Raw genomic sequence first — 23,300 nt, 5'->3', positions numbered from 1 at the left:
CCCAGCGGCACCTGCGGGAGTGGCTCTGCGGGGGGTGGGAGTGGACAACGTGAGTCGGGAGGGGGCCCCAGAACCGGGAGGGAGGGTGTGTTTGTGTGAGAGCGCGAGCGAGAGAAGCCGGGTGCGGCGCATGCGTGCTGCGTTGCCCCAGGCCTGCCGCGGCCGCAGTCACTTCCTGCCCTTGCGCCCATCCGGCTCCGGGGTCGCGTCGCGCGGCCGCTTGGGCGGGACGGGCGACGGTAACTTTCAGTCGGGACGCCGCGGGAGCGCTTCCCTTTCCCCCTCCTCCTCGGTGGAGGCAGGGTCGGCGCAGCTGCCCCTGAGAGAACTCGCTCGGCGCCCGCTGTCACCTGCCGCCGCACGGAGAGCCTCGAGCGTCTGGCGCCATCCTCTCGCTTTCCTCCCGCGCGCACTGCCATCCCGTCCGAGAGGAGCCGCCGCCGCCGCCGGGCGGGGGGCGCTTGGTGGGCTAACCGCCGCCTTCCTCCTGCTCCTCCGCCGGCTGAGCTGGCGGCTGCCCGTCTTCCAGGAGCCTCGGTAGGTGTGGTTGCCACTGGAACTTCTTCAGCCAGACCTCTCGACAGCCGCTCCGTCTCGGCTCCCGCGAAAGCTGAGAGCTGATACTTTGTGCGCGACTTGCGTGTTTGTGGGGAAGGGAGAAAGAGCGAGCGAGCCTGGCTGCTGCTTCGTGGGGAGGTTGGCTGGTTAGGTTACAGGTGGCCCGAAAGGACAAGCCCGGGGGGTGCCCTGGCCCCTGGGCAGAGAGGATGGGAGAGGGCGCCGGGACCGGAGGAAGCGCTTTCCGTGTTGAACTGCCTGTTTCTGTCTTGCAGAAGGAGAAGGTGTTGGGGTGTTAAGCCCGTTATAAAGGGATGGGCTTGGAGTTGGAGCCGATGCTGCTTTCTTCCAGGGGCAACACTGAGAAAGGGCTCAAGGGCGTTGGTTGGTGGACGCTCAGTCCTGGCAGAATTGGTTTGCGTCCTGGATGTCCCTGTCCGTCCCTTGGGTAAAGTGAGGTGGAAGTGTGAGGATTGATGGATTATGAGCCATCAAGTCGTTTTCGACTCCTAGCGACCACATAGATAGATTTTCTCCAAGACGATCTATCCTAACCTGTTTTTTCAAGCCTCCCAATTCATCACCACTGTGAGGGAGTCCATCCACCTTGCTGCTTGTCGTCCAATTCTTCTCTTTCCTTCTACTTTTGCTAGCATTAGAGCCTTTTCTGGCTCTAAAGATATTCTGCACGTGGTCAAGTATACTCTGCTGTCTGTAAAAAAGATAAGGACCTGTCATTCTGCAGAGGGAGGCTGCTAGTGTTTTGCTGTAAAGAAGATGAAGATAGATAGGCACACTATTAAGTAATTTTTTGTGGTATTAGTACAGAGAATACAAGGTGTTGTGAATGATAAGGCTTGAAAAATGTGTCATAATTGCAGTTATAAATGTAAAGTTAGATGTTAGACGATTCTACTGTCAGTGGTTAAGCAAGCAAGTTTCAACCCCTTTAGTTTTATAGTTTATTTAATAAAACAAAGTTTTTTAAAGCATCAGTCTGTAAATTGTAGATCATGACAAACCAGGAATCTGTTAAACTCTGTTTTATTCCTGTTCCCAGTTATGCAAGAGGAGGCTTGTGCACTTGAGCTAGTCTTTAATACAGACACTTTTCAAATTCATGTTAAATAATGCTTTTAAAATATAAAATAATGCTTTATGTGGATCAGGATAATGTCTTTTGTAGATAGACATGGCTCATAAGCTTTAATGTGTTATCAATTACATTCAAATGTCAGTTGGATTCCCATATGATAAGCTATGGTTTGTTCAACCATGGCTTACTGAATAATCCACTGGGGCTAGATTTACTCAACATATTAAACCAATACCAAACAGACCTTGTTATGGTTTAGAACAATGAGTGAACTAGGCCATTACTATTAATACATATGCTATAATTAAACTGTTTCAAGTCTCACCACTTAATTTAAAAAATAGACTTTAAAAATATTGATAAAAGACTTTTATCAAATTTGGTGATGAGTATGGGAAGTTCAGGATGAGTGTATAATTTCTGAAAATGCTCACATATTGAAAAGGAAGTGCACAATCTCAGTATGCAGCAGTGCTATAGTATGAACTGACTTAGTTATTTCTGAAGGAATTCTTGTGGTTTACTATAATGAAGGAGCATTTGGGAATGAAAAATTGTAATTTAGTTATTTTACTGTGTTTGTATACAGTAAATCTGAGCTCTCACAACAACGCACTGTGAGTTAGGCTGAGATGAAAGGTAGTGACAGATCCAAAGTCACCCAGCAAATTTGGTGGTCAAGTGGAGGTTTAACTATAGATATCCCTAGTCCCAATCCAACACTGCAGACATTGCACAGCAGAGGCTCTGGATTTAATGCAGCCTAGCTTTGTAGTACAAGGTTCATATAAATTCAAATGTGTGGTGATACAAAGGAAATGAATGACATAGCATTGCTACAATCAATGTCACTTGGAAGATACTATTGGATAATGTATGGAATTAGATTTGTAAAAGTATTGAGTTAAACTGCAAGTGAATAAACCTGTTATCTACATAGAGTTGTTTAGGTGTAATTCACTTCTGAACTTTTGCTTCTATCAAAGTTGAATTGAAAACCACAGGGGTGATAGAGGAGTATTGATACATGCTGACACAGGAAACAGCTTTATGCTCTCATCCCAGTAAATGTTGTTTTGATATTCATCATCTGCTCTTCTGTGACTTTGTATTCAGATAAAGTGTGTATCTGTCTTAATCAGTGTCAGTTCTTGTTGAAAATACACATGCTAGCACTGCAAATCAAGGTGGGAAACTTTTTGTAAAGATAATCTATTTAGACATACATTATATGAAAGTGATGGATGAGTCTGAAGCAAGGATGGCACAGCCAGAACAGATGATGGCACCCATTTTTTCTCTTCTTGTTACACCTTTTCAATATCTCACTTCAGATAGCAGCTTGTTGGACAATACCAAAAGTCTGAATTGATCAACTGCAAAAAGCTTTAATAGTCTGAGTGTCATGAAACTAGGCCAAGAGCCACACATGATCCAGGCTGCAGGTTTCCTATCCCTGTTATAATTATGGAGAGACTTACCTTTGGAATTCAGATACAAGGTATCATGTTTGTAATGAATATATGATCTTGAATACTTCTTCCTCAAGATTTAAAATCCTATCTTCTACTGATTTGTCTGATCTCTGTCTTTCCTGGATGGCAATGATGGTAGCTGCAAGCAGCCACAGCAACAGTCTGAGCAGGGCCTTTAGGAAATGTGAAGGCTGTTTTAGCATTGTATATTTTCTCACTGGAAAGATCATTTTCCTTCTTTTTTTCTGTGGCTTTTCATTGCCTTTTGAATACTGTCATTGGCTCCATCAGTAAGCTAACAGGCAGTTCTGAGATGAAGGGGAGTGGGTTATAGACAGGGCATAAACTAGACTGATTTGATTTGAATCAGGAGTGACATGCTCTGTTCCAAAATTTGGATCAGAAGCAAATTGATGCAATGATAGGTGATAATACCAACTTCTAATTGTAACAGCATGTAAGATATAACTCTTTTAAGGGTAACTTCTTGATGTAATAAGATATATATGTGTGTGTAGCAGCATGTACACAACTTGGAATTATTTATGCATGTCTGGAATTATGTTCTATGTTCACTACTGATTTTTCAGATCAGTGGTTTGGTAAATATATCATATAAAACTATTATTTTAATATTTGTTTATCTTAGCAGAAACAAGCTACTGAATGTAGAAGGAAAGCAAGTCGTTGATGTAGAAAATGCCTCTTAGGGACAAGTACTGTCAGACTGACCATCACCATGGATGCTGTGAACCAGGTAATAGTATTGCATTAATGCTAACGCTTCCACTTTTGAAATTTTGTAGATATTCCTCATATATTAACTTTTATTTCCTGTGAAATACTTGGGTAAAAATACATTAATGCCATATAAAACTGTTTAGAGATAGCATGCCCCGCTAAAAGGATACTATATACTTATGTGCCTGGACTTGACAATAAGCAAAATGTTGTTTATTGTTTATGTGTAGTTTATGTTTTGAAAATTGCATTCCAATAAGCATGGAACTGTTTTTGTAAATAAATACATCAGGTCCCTGGTTTAAGAACGAGTTCTGTTCCTAAGTCTGTCTTTAAGTCATAAGTTTGTATGTAAGTCGGAAGAGTTATTTAGCATCAGTTAGTCAAATGTTTATCTTAGTATATAGTATATATTTTGGAGGAAGACAAGTACTGAACCCAACTGAACACAGAGCCACTATTAAGGCCTACCTTCTGGCGGTAAGACTGGTGAAACGTCAATATTTTTCCGCTCTTATTGCATCCACAGAATGCCACTTAGCGGCCCTGTTTAAGATCAGTCGATCCCTTCTGGGGAAGGGGGGTCCAGTGACCCACCTACAGGGCTGTGCAGAGGAGTTTTCCAGGCAGCTGGAGGATAAAATTGCTCAGATCCATTCCAAGTTGGATGCCAAGCATGTGGCATGGCCTGTGGAGATGCCTGGGGGAGCATACTTACCCAGTTAACTGAGAACAGTTTGATCCTGTTGGGCCCGAGGAAGTGGACAGGATCCTCCGGACTGTAAACACCATCACTTGCCAATTAGATCCATGCCTTATCTGGCTGAAGGCGGCTCGGAAGGTGACATGTGGGTGGGTTCAGATGATGGTGAATTTGTCCTTGAGGGAGGGAGTTTTTCTGGCTGCTTTAAAGAGGCGCTGGTGCACCCCCTCCTCAAGAAGCTGTCACTGGATCCCACTGTACTGGACATTTTTTTTCCAGTCTCCCACCTCCCCTTTTTAGGGAAGGTGGTTGAGAAAGTGGTAGCATTGCAGCTCCAGAGGTTCCTGGATGAAACAGATCATCTGGACCCTTTTCAGTTGGGTTTCAGGCCTGGATATGGGACAGAAACAGCATTGGTTGCACTTTTGGATTATCTCTGATGGGAGTGGGATGGGGACAGTGCATCCATCCTTGCTCTTCTTGACCTCTCAGTGGTTTTCGATACCATTGACCATAGTATCCTTTTGGATTGGCTTAGGGAGCTGGGGGTGGGTGGCATGGTTTTGACTGGCCAGTCCCAATCAGTGTTGATAGGGAGCGAGAGATCCAGCCTGTGGCCCCTCCTTTGTGGGGTACCACAGAGCTCGGTACTCTCTCCCCTCCTTTTTAACATCTACGTGAAACCACTGGGTGAGATCATCCGTTGCCATGGGATGAGGTATCATCAGTATGCTGAGGATTCTCAATTATATAGTACATCTCCATCCCAGTTGATTTAAGTGAGGCTGTGACCTCCGTCTCTCTTGCCTGGAGGCTGTAGGGGTCTCGATGGGGAACAACAGGCTTCAGCTGGACCCTGGTAAGACAGAGTGGCTGAGGGTTGGGGCTCCTCTGTATCCGGGAATTTACCATCTTTGGTTCTGGATGGGGTTGCACTGCCCCAGACAGACCTGGGGCGGAATCTGGGGGTCCTCTTGGACTCATGACTCCTGCTTGAAGAACAGGTGGCAGTTGTGGCCAGGAGGGCCTTTGTTCAACTTCATGTGGTGCGCCAGTTACGACCGTTCCTGGATCAGGAGGCCCTCTGGTCAGTCACTCATGCCCTGGTCATCTCCCATATAGACTACTGTAATGTGCTTTACATGGGGCTACCCTTGAAGAGTATCTGGAAGCTGCAGCTGTGTGAGCAGACTTGGGTGCCCCAAGGATGGCACACATAACACTTTTGCTGCAAGAGCTGCATTGGGTGCCAGTTTGCTTTCAGGTCCAATTCAAGATGTTGGTTATCACCTTTAACGGCATGGGTCCAGGTTACCTGAAGGACCATCTCATCCCCATTACATCGACCCATCCTACCCGGTCAGGCAGAGAGGGCATGTTGCAGACCCCGTCCATGAGAGATTGTCCACTCTCCTGGCCTTTGGGAAAGGGGTAACAACGTGGCTCTGCCATCTTGCTTGGAGTGGGAAGGGGGGAAGCCAATCCTGGAGGTGGTTAACACCCAAAAGAGGCTCCATGATTTTATGAATTTACAATTTTAAATTAAGAACTGTTAATACCGCCATCTTGGATTTTATATTTTATACTTATATGTATATTTATATTTAAGAAATATGGGTTTTTAGTGTATTTTAATTGTATTTATTTTTAGTTTTATTGTAAACTGCCCAGAGTTGCTTTGTGTGAGATGGGAGCTGACGAAACTTGAAATATAAGTAAATAAATATATAGATATATTTTACCTTTCTATGCGTATAAAATGCTTAAGAAACACTTCCAAATACACTAAACATCTTAAACATAATAATACACAAAGTAATATGGTGTATTTAACTTGAAACATTGTACTTAACTCCAATTTTTTAATATAATAGCCTTTAGGGCAGACTGTTCTTAACTAGGAATCATCTGTAAACTGGGACATTCTTAAACCATGGACCTGCTATAGCTTGATGTATAAATATGTAACCGTATTTTATGTACTTCAGTGTAGTAAAGCATAAATATGATTTTAAGTCTAAAAATAACTGTATGCCTATATAATTCAATTTGATATTTAGTATATATGCATATCTTTTAGAAACAATTCAAAATAAAAAAGATGGCAAGTGCAATGAAGTGAGGGGCCTCACTCTCCCTTGCTGAAGGGCTTGGTGAAGAGCCAGGTCTTCACAACTGTTCTAAACAACAGCTGTTCTAAACAGAGTGGGGTCCATCCAGATCTCAGGAACATCATTCCAGAGGCCAGGTGCTGCTACAGAGAAGGTGTGTTTCCGGAGTCCTGAGAGATGACATTCTTTAATTGAAGGAACCCAGAGCACACCAACCCTGCATGATCAAATTGGCTGGGCAGATGTTATGGGAGACAGGCGGACCCTTGTGTAACCAGGCTCTATGCCATGTAGGGCTTTATAGGAACAACCAGCACCTTGAATTGTGCTTGAAAGCAAATTGGCAACCAGTGCAGCTCACAAAGCAGAGGTGTTACATGGGCATGCCAAGGGATGCCTATTATTGCTTGCACCACCGCATTCTGGACCAGCCAGTTGAAACTTCCAGGTGGTCTTCAAGGGCAGCCCATGTAGAGAGTATTGTAGTAGTTAAGCTCTGAGGTGACTAGGGCATGAGTGACTGTCTGAAGGGCCTGCCAGTCTAGGAAAGGGTACAACTGTCGCACCAGATGGAGTTGTGCAAAAGCTTTCCTAGCCACAGCTGACACCTGCTCTTCAAGCAGGAGCTGTGAGTCCAGGAAGACCCCCAGATTATATACCAACCTTGGAGGGGGAAGTACAACCCCAAGGTCAAAGATGGAATATCTCCAGGTCTGGGTGGTTCAAATACCCACAGCCACACAGTTTTGATAGCATTGAGTCAGAGACACTTCCTCCCCATCCAAACCCAAACAACCTCCAGGAACTGGGACAGAACCTTAACAGCCTCATTTGGCTGGCCCAGGGTCGAAAGGTACAGTTGGGTATCATCAGCATACTGTTGATACTGAAACCGAAACAGCAGATGACCTCACCCAGTGGTTTTGTGGGGATGTTGAAAAGGAGGGGAGAGACGAGTAGAACCCTGCAGCATCTCACACAGGAGGGGCCATGGAGTGAGCCCTCCCCCCGCAACCAACACCAACTGGAACTGGCCATGGAGGAAGGAAGAGAACCACCGTAAAACGGTGCCCCCAGTCCCCAACCCACAGAGCCGGCTCAGAAGGATACTGTGATCAACAGTATCAAAAGCCACTGAGAGATCAAGGAGCACAAGGATGGGTGCACCAGGTATAAACATGTTTTGTTTAAATGTTCTGCACAGAGTGGAGACTAAGAGTTCTCTTTTAAGAGGCATTCTGTTCTTTCATGTTGGAGAAGTATTTTACACAATACAGGTGTAATTTAAAAGAAATGAATTTTTTTACAGTAAATGAATATGCCAATTAGATGAATTGATAGATGAATTAATTGTTTTATTAAAACGTGATTGATCAATATAGAATTCTTTAATCTGGCAAAAGCTTTCTAGCATAATCTACAGTTGATATAAATGGTTTTCTAGCAAAATAGTTTGAATTATTATCGTTGTTGTTGTTTCAGTAACACAAATGACAGTCAAAGAGCTAAATACATGTTTCCTTTTATGAGTTATGTGACCTAGAAGTGCAATATGTGCCCATTTGTATACAGTACATGTGTGCTTTTTTTGGAATTTCTGTTGGAAATATGTTGTTTTTTAATTTACTAAATGTATACCTTGCCCTTCCTAAAAAACAAGACTTAAGGCAACCAAACATATAAAAATAAAATATAGATTAAAATATAGATTAAAAACTGTATAATTAAAATATGAACTACAGATAAAAACTTCTGGAAATGGGGATCAGAAATTAGTTATTACTGGTTGTTTTCAGACTGTAGTATATTGAACTATTTTAATATAATTTCATGTAGTGGCTCAGTGTAATTAACATTTCCAGGTAACCTGCATTGGATATTTTCAATATTTTACAGTACGTGTGCTGGAACCTGGGGATCCACCTTTATTACAGCAGCCTTTTCACACATCAAAATCTGGAATCCAGCAGATTATTGAATGTTTTCGGTCAGGTATGTTTCCTGGGTTTTTTTGCTTTTATGTTTTTGGGATATTTTCATGATAAATTCAGTTTATCGTGTGCAACTTTTTGGGGGCCTGGGAGATACTTGATTTTTGAGTGGCCTGTCTAGAGCCCTAAACCAAAAAAGTGGGCAGTGTCAGGACAAAAAAATGATTTGATTTGATTTGATTTAATTTAAATTTTAATGTTCATTAAGTGAATTACTTTCCATTTAATATAATTTTCTTTCTATACCAACAAGCCTTAGCTTTTAGAGGGCTAGGGGCCATAGGAAAGAATTTGTGTACAAGTTGTATATTTTTCCTTAAATTGATAAAAATATAAAATGATATTTTTAACACAGAAAAATTACTGTTGTAACTCTGATTCAGATCATCATTTTCTACTGTTCTACAGCTTGTAGTAGGGGACGCGGTGGCGCTGCGGGTTAAACCGCTGAGCTGTCGATCGGAAGGTCGGCGGTTCGAAACCGCGCGGCGGGGTGAGCTCCCGTTGCTCGTCCCAGCTCCTGCACACCAAGCAGTTCGAAAACATGCAAATGTGAGTAGATTAATTGGTACCGCTTCGGCGGGAAGGTAACGGCGTTCCGTGAGTCATGCTGGCCACATGACCCGGAAGTGTCCTATGGACAACGCCGGCTCCAAGGCTTTGAAACGGAGATGAGCACCGCCCCCTAGAGTCGGACACGACTGGACTTTACGTCAAGGGAAACCTTTACCTTTATCTTTACAGCTTGTAGTAATCTGTCAACTGCTACTTGTACTTCTCAGCACTTAATGTACGTCATTTAAGATGGTTGATTTGACATAAAGATATATGTTGTAAGAGTTAGTATATCATGATATTCTTTGACTGTAGAAATCTTTATTGAGATTGTATTGTTTTAGATTTTGTAAATTGCATTGGAAGGTTACAATTTACATATCTGAAAAGTGACATATAATCTTTTCATATTACATATAGATACAGCAAATTGTAGTGTCATATTAATTGGACTATTCCATTTAGAAGGTCACTTTAGCTAGTAGCTGTTGCTGTTTTTATAGAATGCTTTATAGGTTTATTATTGTTGTATGAAATAGGGAGGTCAGTTTCTAATTTTTCCAGCCAGCAGAAAGATGTGTATTAATATTTGCATTCATTTTCTTTAACATAATACAACTTTGCTTTGAATTCTGTCTTTCTAAAAGGGGGTTTTATAAGTCATGATTAGGTTGTCAGAAGTTAGTTTGGAAACACTATAGAGGAGTAAGAAAAAATAGCTACCAAATCTTATGACAGAGAATGCAGATATTTTTATCTTCTACTTTTTATTATAAGCATATATATTAATTAGAAAAATAATACAGTTAAGAGAAATAACCAAGGGAATACAGGAAAAGAAAAACAGATATAATGCCAAATATAGGAAAAATTCATACGGTGGTACCATTTTCAAAATTCGATAGTTCAGAGAAATCTTGAAGTAGTCTTTTAGTTAAGGTAGCACTATCTTAAAAAGTCATCTGAAACTAATTTAAAAAGGCAATATTTCTTCTTTTATCATTTTGAAATGTGAGGATTTTCAAAAGCAACTTTTCCATTGCATGTTTGTACTGCTGCTAGATTTTGTTTTAAATGTAGTTTCTATCACCTTTTTAAATAGTCTAATATAATATTTCTGTGGTTAAAAATGTTGTAATCAGTTATTTTCTGAATAGTATCAAAATTTATTTTCAAAACTTCTATATAAATAAATAAAACAGAAGAGAAGTAATTGTTGCATTATGTATCCAGTAGCCATCAACACCAAACATACCTGGATTATTGAATGTATTTTAAGATTCTCTTCCCCGTTTAATCTTAAAAACTTATCAAAAGCCCCTAGAAAAATCCAGTGCCTATGCTTATAAAATATTTGATATTGGTCTGTAGTCATGAATTCCAGCTGTGGCTCTACACAAGTTCAGTTGTATCAATACATGGATTCACATGATTCATTTGTTCACTATATGTTGGGTTACAGAAATAACCGAGTGGTCTGACATTCAAAGCCTGAGTTATCTTAAGCAGTGATACATGATCTTGGCTGATAAAGACTTTAACCTCTGTAATGGTTGAGCCTGACTCTGAGGCTGAGGAAGGGAAAATCGAAACCTAGGCTAGGCAAAATGGGGAAACCGAAATTCCAAATGACTCAGCAGAGCAATAAAGCCTGGAGCAGCTGACTGGGCAAAATCAGGAGTCAAATTCAAAACTGCCAATCAGCACAAGAGAAAGGTGAGCTGAAAAGTGCGCCAAGCAAAAGGAAGCCCGATTGCCTCTGGAAGAGAAACGGCACAAAGGAAACAGCTTAAAAAGGAGTCGGTACAAAGACCGAGTCGCTGGAGACAAACGTTCCACTGAGCTAACAACTGCTTTAGGAGAAGAGAAGCCAGAACTTCTCGGAGCCTTGCCCTGTAGCCGTTATGGAACCAGAGCCTTTCCAGCCTTCCAAGCCTTGCCTTGCTGTCCTGCCACAAAGCCCAGCCCAGCCGAGCCCCGCTGCCTTGCCTCTCAACCCAGTTGAGTCTTGCCTTGCCCCTTCCCCTCGAAGCCCAACTGAGTCAAGTTCCGCCATCTTGCCTCAAAGCCCAGTCAAGTCTAGCCTTGCTGCGTTGCCACGGAGCCCAGTTGAGCCTAGCCTTGTTGCCGCGTTGCGATCCATAGCTGAGTTTTGCTTTGCAGTCTTGCCATGTTCTCCAGCTAAGGCTGGTTCAGTTGCTTTGTCACCAGTTCCTGCTGAATCCTGTCCTGCCTCTCTGCCACGGTCTTCAGTAGAGTCCTGCCTAGCAGTTAAAAACAAAACAAAACTTGCAGAAGCTCATCACCCACCCTACCCCCAAGGTGATCTGTGATTTTCTGAACATCAGGGTAGGATCCAAATGGGTCTCTAGGGAGATCTGTTCCTGAGGGCAAAGTGGGCATACTTCTTAGGTCCCAATAGATGACACTGATTGATTGAACGGACCTGGAGTACACCTCATTCTGCCCAATCTTACAGCCATGAAGAGCTTTATAGGTGATAACCAGCATCTTGAATTGCACCTGGAAGCTAACTGGTAGCCAGTGCAGCTTATGGAGCAGTGGTGTCAGATGGGCATACCGTGGCCCATTACTGCCCACACCACCACATTCTGGACCAGTTGTAGCTTCTGGGTGGTCTTCAAGGGCAGTTCCATGTGGAGCTCATTGGGCATGAGTGGCCAACTGAAAGTCTTCTTGGCCATAGCTACTACCTACTCTTTTAGCAGCATCTGAGCCTAAAAGGACTCCCAGATTTCACATCTGTCTTGAATAGGGAAGTGTTACTCCATTGAAGAACAGAATTCTTCCTACAAGAAATAATGATACAAGTCAGTGCAAAAGCATGCAAGTAATTAGAAAGCTTGCTGTTAGTGATGTGAATATCTTGACTGAGTATATTAGGTAGTTCAGAGTGAGTGAAAATTTCAGACTGCAACCTGAAGTCTTGTGTCATTGGTCTCCATGCTGTTGAATACCTGCCGGTCTTTGCATGGCCCTTCTCTCAGTTGTGTTGAATTTAGAAGATAATACTAAAGTTCTTTGAGGTCTGACAAATGGGAAAGAGACTAGAGCAAGGGATTCATATATTCTTGATCTATTTCAATATTCCCAGATTAACAGCCTAAAAAGAGTTGCTATTTTGAATTTGTATAACTGATGCTGTGTTAAAGAGTTCAGATTGAATTTTCAGTATGTCTATCTGAGTGAAACATACTGCCTGATACTTTGTGCAATTAAAATATTAGAGATAGGTTGTTTCAAAGTTGTGACAAGTAAAGATCTTTTTCAGGGATGATGCTTGGTGAATGTTACTGCTTTGATGTAAAGCTCATGGTTACCAAAGTAGATAAGTAGATAAATACTTTACTGATCAAATAAAACTTGCAAAAAGGAGAGTTTTGAAACATTTTAATTTAAAATATAATTTTCAATAGGGAGAAGCGCAGTTTATGAGTGAAAATCATGTCTGAAGCAAAACTACATTTTACAATAAACATGGTTTTAAAACATTATGCTTTAAACCAGCTATTCATTTTGAAGAAAGAACAACTGTGAAATATCAGGCCAGAGTGCCAGTTTCTTGCTGAAAATTATTCCCTAGATACTACTAACTCCTAAATATGCCTGTTATAGTAAAGAGTATCTGCTGAGGATAAACAGCAGCTGAGAGAAAAAAATCTTGGGATCTGTTTAAAGTATCTGCCTTTAAAGTTAAAGTGGCCAGCTTAAAAAGGTTTCCATAATACTATACTTTATCATATGCAGTTTTCTATCTATCAAATTTAATGTGTATGTCTTCTGTAATAATGGCAGTAATAATAGCAAAGGAGTAAAAGTAGAACTTTGAACTCCATTTTATGTAAATGAAGTTGAATACATATATTTTGCTGTTAAATAACTTTATACAAAGTTTGATTTTTTTGAACTGAATCTTAGTTTTTCTAAGGGTACATTCTGCTAGAATGTTTAGTCATCCATATACAATTCAGTCCTACTAGAGAGGCCACAGTTTTGAACTGTGGAGCAAATTGGATAATTTAACTATATTTCAGAATGTTTCCAGTCCTTTTCACTGAATTTAATTAGTTGTTGGCCTAAAACCTGTAATTGTATTACTATTTAACAAAATTATAATAGCTGTAAACTTTGTTTTTTTTTCTATGGCTGTTTACTCTTTTTCTTTCCATTCTCAGGATTCCTATACATAGTTATAGTTAACTATTTCTTTCCTCCTGTGTTTCTGATAACTCTAGTTCCCTATCTTTTGTAAAATAGGCTTCCTTCTTTCCATTCAAGGTGTTAGGACATTCTTTTGTTTCAGCAGTCTTTTCTGAGTAGCTTTGCTTTGTTGTTTATTTGTTTAGTCACTTCCGACTCTTCGTGACTTCATGGACCAGCCCACGTCAGAGCTTCCTGTCGGTCGTCAACACCCCCAGCTTGCCCAGGGACGAATCCATCACCTCTAGAATATCATCTATCCATCTTGCCCTTGGTCGGCCCCTCTTCCTTTTGCCTTCCACTCTCCCTAGCATCAGCATCTTCTCCAGGATGTCCTGTCTTCTCATTATGTGGCCAAAGTATTTCAGTTTTGCCTTTAATATCATTCCCTCAAGTGAGCAGTCTGGCTTTATTTCCTGGAGGATGGACTGGTTTGATCTTCTTGCAGTCCAAGGCACTCTCAGAATTTTCCTCCAACACCACAGTTCCAAAGCATCTATCTTCCTTCTCTCAGCCTTCCTTATGGTCCAGCTCCCGCGGCCATATGTTACTACTGGGAACACCATTGCTTTAACTATGCGGACCTTTGTTGTCAGTGTGATGTCTCTGCTCTTAACTATTTTATCGAGATTTGTCATTGCTCTTCTCCCAAGGATTAAGCGACTTCTGATTTCCTGACTGCAGTCAGTATCTGCAGTAATCTTCGCACCTAGAAATACAAAGTCTTTCACTGCTTCTACATTTTCTCGCTCTATTTGCCAGTTATCAATCAAGTTGGTTGCCATAATCTTGGTTTTTTTGAGGCTTAGTTGCAAACCAGCTTTTGCACTTTCTTCTTTCACCTTCATCATAAGGCTCCTCAGTTCCTCTTCGCTTTCAGCCATCAAAGTGGTATCATCTGCATATCTGAGATTGTTAATATTTCTTCCAGCGATTTTAACTCCAGCCTTGGATTCCTCAAGCCCAGCTTGTCACATGATGTGTTCTGCATACAAGTTGAATAGGTAGGGTGAGAGTATACAGCCCTGCCGTACTCCTTTCCCAACTTAAACCAGTCCGTTGTTCCGTGGTCTGTTCTTACTGTTGCTACTTGGTCATTATACAGATTCTTCAGGAGGCAGACAAGATGACTTGGTATCCCCATACCACTAAGAACTTGCCACAATTTGTTATGGTCCACACAGTCAAAGGCTTTAGAATAGTCAATAAAACAGAAATAGATGTTTTTCTGAAACTCCCTGGCTTTTTCCATTATCCAGCGGATATTGGCAATTTGGTCCCTAGTTCCTCTGCCTTTTCTAAACCCAGCTTGTACATCTGGCAATTCTCGCTCCATGAATTGCTGAAGTCTACCTTGCAGGATCTTGAGCATTACCTTACTGGCATGTGAGATGAGTGCCACTGTTCGATAGTTTGACCATTCTTTAGTGTTTCCCTTTTTTGGTATGGGGATATAAGTTGATTTTTTCCAATCTGATGGCCATTCTTGTGTTTTCCAAATTTGCTGGCATATAGCATGCATTACCTTGACAGCATCATCTTGCAAGATTTTGAACAGTTCAGCTGGGATGCCGTCGTCTCCTGCTGCCTTGTTATTAGCAATGCTTCTTAAGGCCCATTCAACCTCACTCTTCAGGATGTCTGGCTCTAGCTCACTGACCAGACCGTCAAAGCTATCCCCAATATTGTTATCCTTCCTATACAGGTCTTCTGTATATTCTTGCCACCTTTTCTTGATCTCTTCTTCTTCTGTTAGGTCCTTGCCATCTTTGTTTTTGATCATGCCCATTTTTGCCTGGAATTTACCTCCGATGTTGCTAATTTTCTGGAAGAGGTCTCTTGTCCTTCCTATTCTATTGTCTTCTTCCACTTCCGCGCATTGCTTGTTTAAAAATAATTCCTTATCTCTTCTGGCTAACCTCTGGAATTTTGCATTTAATTGGGCATATCTCCCCCTATCGCTGTTGCCTTTTGCTTTCCTTCTTTCTTGGGCTACTTCTAGTGTCTCAGCAGACAGCCATTTTGCCTTCTTGGTTTTCTCTTTCTTTGGGATGTATTTTTTTGCTGCCTCCTGAACAATGTTGCGAACTTCTGTCCAGAGTTCTTCCGGGACCCTATCTACTAAGTCTAGTCCCTTAAATCTATTCTTCACCTCCACTGCATATTCCTTAGGAATATTAGTGAGCTCATATCTAGCTGATCTGTGGGTCTTCCCTAATCTCTTTAGTCTGATCCTAAATTGTGCAAGAAGAAGTTTGTGATCTGAACTACAGTCAGCTCCAGGTCTTGTTTTTACCAACTGTATAGATGTCCGCCACCTTTGGCTAAAGCTTTACGTTCATGAAAACATTACAGAGCTGCCTTATAAATCTATGTGGACTGTTATTTTTGTTTTCTGGGCAGTATTTTAGTATACTTGCACCAGAACGTAATATGGCTATAATAAAAAAGATTATAAATAGATTTTGCTTTGATTATTGAAGTAAGAGAGAGAAAAGTAATAGTATTTTGAAAATCAGTTCTGGGTCTTATTTTAGAATTGTCCTGGACTACTTGTTCCTTTTGGTCTGTCACTCAAAATATTTTCCCAATTTATAATCTTTGTTTTTTATCCACATAATCTCTTTATCTATATAAAACCGCCCAGAGTCTCCTTTTGGGAGAGATGGGCAGTGATAGAAATTTGAAGAATAAATACATAAATTGTTGATTTGGAATAGGAGACAGGCTGCTCAATCATTTTGAAGGTGTTTCAATCTTGAAACATTTCCAAGACGACAGAAGCAATTCATTTTACACTTAAATTTGCTTGTGTATATTCAAAACAGGGCATTTTGAATCCAAGGCAGCTGTTTTGCAATCAAGGTGGTTTGAATTTGAAGGCATGCAGCTTAGGTCGTTTTGTTCCATATGTTATAAGAGGCACAGGTGACCTAAGTGACAAGTAGGAGCTGTTCCAGCTGGTGTTCCTGCTATGACCATAATTGAGATAGTCTTGTGTCAGTGATTGCTCTGTAATAATCTCTTAGTTGAGTTGCTGCAGTGTACTTTATGGGCTTATCCTTCAGTTTGTCTGGAAGCTGCATCTTTCAGAAAACAGTATGTCTTATATTAAAGACATAGCTGTTCATCCAGGCAGCTACTGTATAGTATAACAAACACTTGTAGTTTTTATTTTTATTGTCAATAGTAGTAGTAGTAATATTTTTTTAAAACTGTGTTCCTTTAAATAATTCTGGACTACCATGAAAGATTTGTTGTGGCTCTTTAAATGACATAAGGTTTTTAACAACGTATAAACTAGTAAAACTAGTAAAACAATAAGTGGCAGGCCTCTCCCTGGTAAACAGTAGTCATATATTTGATACATTTCATGTTGGCATCACAGTGTATAACTTTGTACGCTACCCACAGTTACAACTGTGAGAGGGGCAACCATATAAATCATATAAGAAAGAAAGAAAGAAAGAAACTGTCAGAATATTTTCTAGCCTAAACTGGCATGAAGAAAAAAAAGTACATTTTTAAAAAATATATTTATTTTTATTGCTTTTTTAAAATAATGACGGAAAAAGGGAAAAAAATAAAGATACGTATGTTATATAAATACATAACATGTGCTTAAAAAATAAGAAAAATATAACAGAAAGAAAGAAAATAAGGATATAAAATATAATATGTCATGACAACAATAAACAATTAAAATTCTATATATATTTATTTAATGCAAATATGATGCATGTACATATACAATTTTGTAACCAACTTGCTTTCCCCTAAACTCCTATTTTTTTGTAAAAATGAGTCCCATATTTCATTGTACTTATCCATACAAAGTCTATGTCTATAGGCAATCCTCTCATAGGTGGCAAGTGTGATCAGGTCTTCAATCTATTGAGTAAATGGGGCCCTACTTTTATCTTTCCAATGTTGCAATGTCAGTCTTTTGGCCATAGTAAGGGCACAGAGAATCCACAGTGACATTTATATGATCCACTATTATCTCCAAGAAAAACTACATTCTTGAAATTCATAGATTGGAGCATGCATCTGCCACTTATATAATGACTGGTAAACTTGTAGCATGCAAATCAGATATTTTAGAAGCACTTTGCCTGAAAAGTCAGGTTGGTTTAACAAAGTGACCGTTTTGCATGGAGGAAAAAAATCACACAATCCGTTTGAGTCCTATTGTTTTTGGTGGACAGATAAAGCAATTTGTTTTTAGTCTTTGGCTGACTTCAGTTAAAGCACTTGTCCATGTGAATAATACCCTGAATATGCTGTGCTGGTAATTTTTTTTTAATGATTTGTTTCAGGAACTAAACAACTTAAGCACATTTTGCTAAAAGATGTGGATACCATTTTTGAATGCAAATTCTGCCGCAGTCTCTTCAGAGGACTACCAAATTTAATAACTCATAAAAAATACTATTGTCCACCAAGTCTTCGGATGGATGACAGTAAGTTTCTCCTCTCCTTTAAATTTTCTTTCACAAATTTTAAGTTATAGTAGGACAAAGTTTTTAAGGAGAGTGATTGTAAAAATGTAGGGTTTTTTTCAACAAAGCATACTTACTGTTAAAGAGAATTTCTTGTCTCTGTATTGGTAAGAATAGAAGTAAGAATCTTACTTACAGGAGCTTAAAAGTTAAAGGGTGTGGAAAGAGGCATAGGTAATGTTATAAATATGAGCAAATATATTGACAGGTACTTCACTTTAATTTTATTTATCTTTTAAAAAAATGACTGCATACTATACATAAGTATTCAGTGAGACTGGTGAGCTATTCATTCCCCTTTCCCTTTCTGAGTGAAAGATGGTTAATCTGTTCCAGCACAGAAAAGGCTGAATGTTAGTTGATTTGATGGTCAGTAGAAGAGGGCTCAGGGAGCTGTTTTCCCCCTCTTCTAATGTTGTTTTAATGTACTTAGTCCTGGTAGTCTTCTACATAATATTGTTACCAATGAACAGTATTTACTGTCATATTATTTTTTAAAAAAACACTTTTTAGCGACAGTCATAAAATTGTCTAATTTAAACATTGTGTTTTATATTTTAGACTCTCCTGATATAAATGATAAACAGAGTCAAGCCATAACTGATCTCCTAGAAGCTATGTATCCAAGAGTGAACAAGCAAGACTATATAATACGTTTGGAACCTATAGAAACAAACCAGAATGCTGTATTTCAGTATGTTTCAAAGGCAGATAGCTCAGTGGAGAACACTGAAACACACACTGTTCCTGACCAAGTTTCTGTAGAAACACCAGAACATACAACAGAACTTCCTAAAACAGCGTCAGCTGCTTCAGAAACAAAAACTGAAGAGACTCCTCCTTCAGTTGTTAACAAGACAATATCAGCTCCAGAAGAACCTGCCCCATTGTCAAAACCTGAATTAGAATGTGATAATAATTCTGATTCTGTTCATCAATTAATTTGTTGTCTGTGTAAAAAAGAATTTCATTCCAGACGCAGCGTACGTCGTCATATTAGGAAAGTGCATAAAAAAAAGATGGAAGAACTGAAGAAATTTATTCAAATTAAAAAAAGGCCAAATCAGACATCTGGACGGGGTCGCAATAAGAATGTTCTGGTAACGTTGGGTAAAAGCTGTCCTTTGTGTATTAAATCATTTGCTACAAAAGCCAATGTAAGAAGGCATTTTGATGAAGTTCATAGAGGACTGAGAAGGGATTCTATAACTCCTGATATAGCTACAAAACCTGGACAGCCTTTGTCCTTGGACAAAACTTCTGCAAAGAAACCTAAGACACAGAAACAAAAGCCTTCAAAAGCTGAGTACAGTTTAACTGCTTGCAAATGCCTCTTGTGTAAGAGGAAATATAGTTCCCAGGTAATGCTTAAAAGGCATATGCAAATTGTTCACAAGATAACTCTTTCTACTAAGAATCCTAAAAGAGAGAGAAAGCCGAATAATGCTGTCAATACAGAAGTGAAAGTGAAAATCGAGCCAAAAGAACCTGCGGAAACTGTGCCTTCCGTTTTCAGTTCTTTGCAGAATGAAGTAAAGGGAATGAATAATCCCAATGAAAGAAAAAACACCTCACCCACCCAGAGAAAGAATGCAGGATCCAGTGACAAAAAGAAAACATCATCCACTGAACGAAAAGGTGTATCATCCACTGGAAAAAAGAATGTGACTTCAGCTAAAAGAAATAAAGTTAAGCAGATCTCTCAGAATAAGTCAAATAATCAGTCTCTTGCAAGTGGTCTGAAAAAGCCCAGGAAGCCAAGGCTTTCAGTTGGCTTTGATTTTAAAAAGCTTTACTGTAAACTCTGTAAACGCCAATTTACTTCTAAACAAAACTTAACAAAACACATTGAGTTGCACACAGATGGAAATAATATATATGTTAAATTCTATAGGTGTCCCCTCTGCACTTACGAAACACGCCGAAAGCGTGATGTGATAAGACACATAACTGTAGTACATAAAAAGTCTTCACGTTACCTTGGTAAGATAACTGCAAGTTTAGAAATCCGAGCAATAAAAAAACCTATTGACTGTGTTCTAAATAAGGTGGTAAAAAGAGGCCCTCAGAGGGATGAAGGTAAACAGAATGGTTCAAAACAGGACATTACCTCTAACTCATCGAATAAAAAATATGAAGGAACTGATGTTGGCATTGAAGTGAAAGTCACAAAAAACTTTTCTCTGCACAGATGCAATAAATGTGGAAAAGCATTTGCCAAAAAGACTTTCCTAGAACATCACAAGAAAACTCATAAGGCAAATGCATCACATTCACCTGAAGAAGACAACAAAACCAAAGGCAGAAGTACAAGATCTAAAGCTCTTGTCTGTTGAAGAATACTAGTGCCTTCTTAAATATTTGCCTAAATTTTCCATTGGTACTTAGAGCGCAATCACAGTTTTTTAATGGATCTAATGCTGCAAAAGGTAAAAGAATATTGCATTTATTAAAAACAAAGTGTTTGATTTAAGATTTTTTTTCAGGACACTGAACCTAAATCAGGTTGAGTTGTACACACTTGGTTCTTCAAAGTTTAATATTATGTATCAGTATCTGCATAATATTTAGTTATGGTTCCATAGTTCCAAATGTTTTTTAAAATTAACTTTGCACTTCATTGATACTGACCAGGCCAGAAAGCATATTTGAACTGAAGATGATCTATGGGTGTGATGTTGCCTGAGTATGGTTGGTTTGATCTGTTAGGAAATATTTTTGGAATAGAATTTTTGAAAAAATGTCAATATACTTGTGAGTATTTTAAAATAATGGTATATAACTCTTAAACTCCAGAGTTAATACTTTTGTATTTAAAACACCATTTCTTTGTTACTAGGAGAAGATAGTCACTCATAAAAATCTTGTTTTATTTGAGGAATATTTTTTGGTACTTGGTTATTTGTATCTGGAATTTTAACTTTTTTTTTTTTTACAGAATTGGACTGGATAGGGGTATCAGCCTATTTTATGTAATGAAAATGTAGAGCGGTTCCAAATTAACTTGCTTGAATTGGGCAACCAACAGTTAAGGAGAGAATAGTGTTTTTAAATTCTATGTCAGACAAAAGTTGTTTCATTTCTAAGAGACATATGAGTGTATCTCAGTAAGCAGATGCAAAGGCTCCATTAATTGAAGGTAGCTTCATAAAATTAAATTACTTGTGGATTCTGGTATTGTTAAAAGATTATGTAAGACAAGCTTCTAGGTATTTGAAAGCTATTCTCAGGTTGGTTGAAAGTTTTCTGGACAGGTTAGTTAGTTTTTGTTTCGTTTTTGTTCTTTTTAAAAACCACATAATAAAGAGATGGGTCTCTGAATCAGTGATGATCTGGACTCTTGACCTGTAGCTTCCTTTTCTCCCAACCTAGAGGGGGATTCTTCAGCCAATGAGGGAAGTGATGCAAATAGAAGACAGAATTTTTAGTAATAGTGTCTCTTCCCACTCTGTGGATAGAAGTTTCTATTGGATCAAAGAGTTATGGATATATGGATACCAATTGAATGCATCCCATTTTTACCCAATTAAACAATCAGCTTATCAGAGAAAGTTAGTCTGACTTCTGTGTGGTAAGCTTATATGCTGCCTACTAACAAAACACTTATAAAATTGACTAAAGGTTATATTATATACGTATTTCTCCTTAGCTCAAATGATGTGATAAGATTTGGAATTAGAACCACTACATTCTTGAGTAGTACTATGAGAATAAATAAGCTATTTTCTTATTAAATGTATTGACTGTTAAACAATGTAACATCTTGTCCAACATTTTCAACAATTAAAATGTGTTAAAAATAACATTTAGAACTGAAAACCAGTTGTTTTACTTGATGCAGTTCTGGAGTGCTAATAATGAAATGAACATTTTAAAAAGAAAGTTTGCAAACATGTTTAAATGAAATTATTATCCAGAACATGTGTTTCATAGGTGTGGTCCCTACTTAATTCTGATTTTACTGAAAAGTTTTTATGTTCATTGTGATATACTACTAAGCAAATGCTTTGTGATGTACTTAAAATATTTTTATATATAAATGAATGTATATGAGCAGTTTTCTTAGTATAATTTGAATGAATTGTAATCTAGCATTTGCTTTAATTTCAATTCATGGTTGAGTAATTTTGGGGGGTAATAAATTTGAACTGTACTGAACTTGCTACAAAAATCTATAGTGATTTTGCATGATTAGCATATTCAACAGTTTTTCATATGGAAGTTTACAAGCTACCCACATTCCCCTATTTTAATTGTTCTTTTTTTAAAAAAATAAAATAAAATTATACACAAGCACTTTAATAGCCGCAGTTTAATTTTTTTTTTTTTGTGATTACTTCTAAAGACATTACACTAATATTCTTGTGAAGATAGCAGTCTTTTTTGTAGTAAATTCATATTCAACCATTTGTTTTGTAGTATTTTAATTATTGCCTAAGAAAAATAGTGCAAGGAATTTTTTGTTTTGCCCACAAAATGTTGAATGACCACTGTAGGTAGCACTTGACTTTTTTGTAATGTTTATAAGAGGCTTGCTCATTCTTGTCTATTTTATAATCAATTCTATAGCAAAACGGTAGTACTCCTTCCATTATGAATTTTTTGGCAAGTTTGTGTGCCTTTTTTTAAATTTTAGAAAATGTTTAGTGATTTGTGTCAAATTGCCAGATGCTGAACATCAGAAGAAATGCCATTTATAAAATATTGGTTGACTCCCTTACTAAGGGAATGCCTTGTGTCCATATAAACTTTTTGTATAAAATATATCTAAAAATGTTGATCATAAATAAAAAAAATATTCTTTTATGAATATATATAAGTGTTTGGCCTTTTAGTGCTTTGCACTAAAAAAATGAATGGAAAATGGACTGTAACTGTTGCTGGAAATGTTCTATGTTGAATGTACATGCTTGGATAAATGTACTTTATTTGAATAAACTGGAAGTTGTTTCAGGTAAATATACTTGGATCTTCTTTATCAAATGCATTGCTGAGAATAATATGGTTAGTAAGGACAAACTATTGTTACATTGTGAGGCTTTATACTTGTATACCTTATTGTGAAGAACCTATAAGAACAGTAGGCTACACCAGAATTATGCAGATGGACCTCAGATTAGGGAGGGCGATTCCTCTTCCTCTTTTCATCCAGGGTCAATCAAGTTGAGAGGTGGAGGGGGAGATCAACTGCAACATAGTTTTCACTGTGTTGGGAAGGCAACATTCACTACAACCAGCAATGGAGAGGGTTGGTGATTCATGCCAAATCAAAGTAAAAACAAAAATCTGTGATCCAATTATTTAGTCACTAACATGGCAACAATCAGCTTTTGAGCTGGCACACCAA

The 23,300-nt window shown here is 38.8% G+C and overlaps 1 protein-coding gene across 2 annotated transcripts; it reads left to right on the top strand.

The window, feature by feature from the left end:
* The first annotated feature begins 120 nt into the window (after positions 1-120).
* Positions 121-22,912, top strand: ZNF800 (zinc finger protein 800). 2 transcript variants are annotated; one of them, XM_063309579.1, is made up of 5 exons: positions 121-537; positions 3,782-3,886; positions 8,581-8,676; positions 17,771-17,914; positions 18,515-22,912. In XM_063309579.1, the coding sequence occupies exons 2-5, from the start codon at positions 3,829-3,831 to the stop codon at positions 20,287-20,289; spliced, it is 2,073 nt and encodes a 690-aa protein (XP_063165649.1). In that variant the 5' UTR covers positions 121-537; positions 3,782-3,828; the 3' UTR covers positions 20,290-22,912. The 2 variants fall into 2 exon arrangements, with proteins under 2 accessions (XP_063165649.1, XP_063165648.1); XM_063309578.1 differs by having other exon boundaries at positions 3,779-3,886.
* The last annotated feature ends 388 nt before the right edge of the window (positions 22,913-23,300 follow it).

This window comes from Candoia aspera, chromosome 7, assembly GCF_035149785.1.
Source record: "Candoia aspera isolate rCanAsp1 chromosome 7, rCanAsp1.hap2, whole genome shotgun sequence".
Lineage (NCBI taxonomy): Eukaryota > Metazoa > Chordata > Lepidosauria > Squamata > Boidae > Candoia > Candoia aspera.
This window is presented reverse-complemented; position numbering and strand designations above follow the sequence as displayed.

What these genes read in the sequence shown, in the direction of transcription:
- ZNF800 (XM_063309579.1), top strand. Translation starts at nt 3,829, where the DNA reads ATGCCTCTTAGGGACAAGTACTGTCAGACTGACCATCACCATGGATGC. An exon ending in CCATGGATGCTGTGAACCAG is followed by an intron (nt 3,887 to 8,580) that starts GTAATAGTATTG and finishes AATATTTTACAG; the next exon opens with TACGTGTGCTGGAACCTGGG. An exon ending in TATTGAATGTTTTCGGTCAG is followed by an intron (nt 8,677 to 17,770) that starts GTATGTTTCCTG and finishes GATTTGTTTCAG; the next exon opens with GAACTAAACAACTTAAGCAC.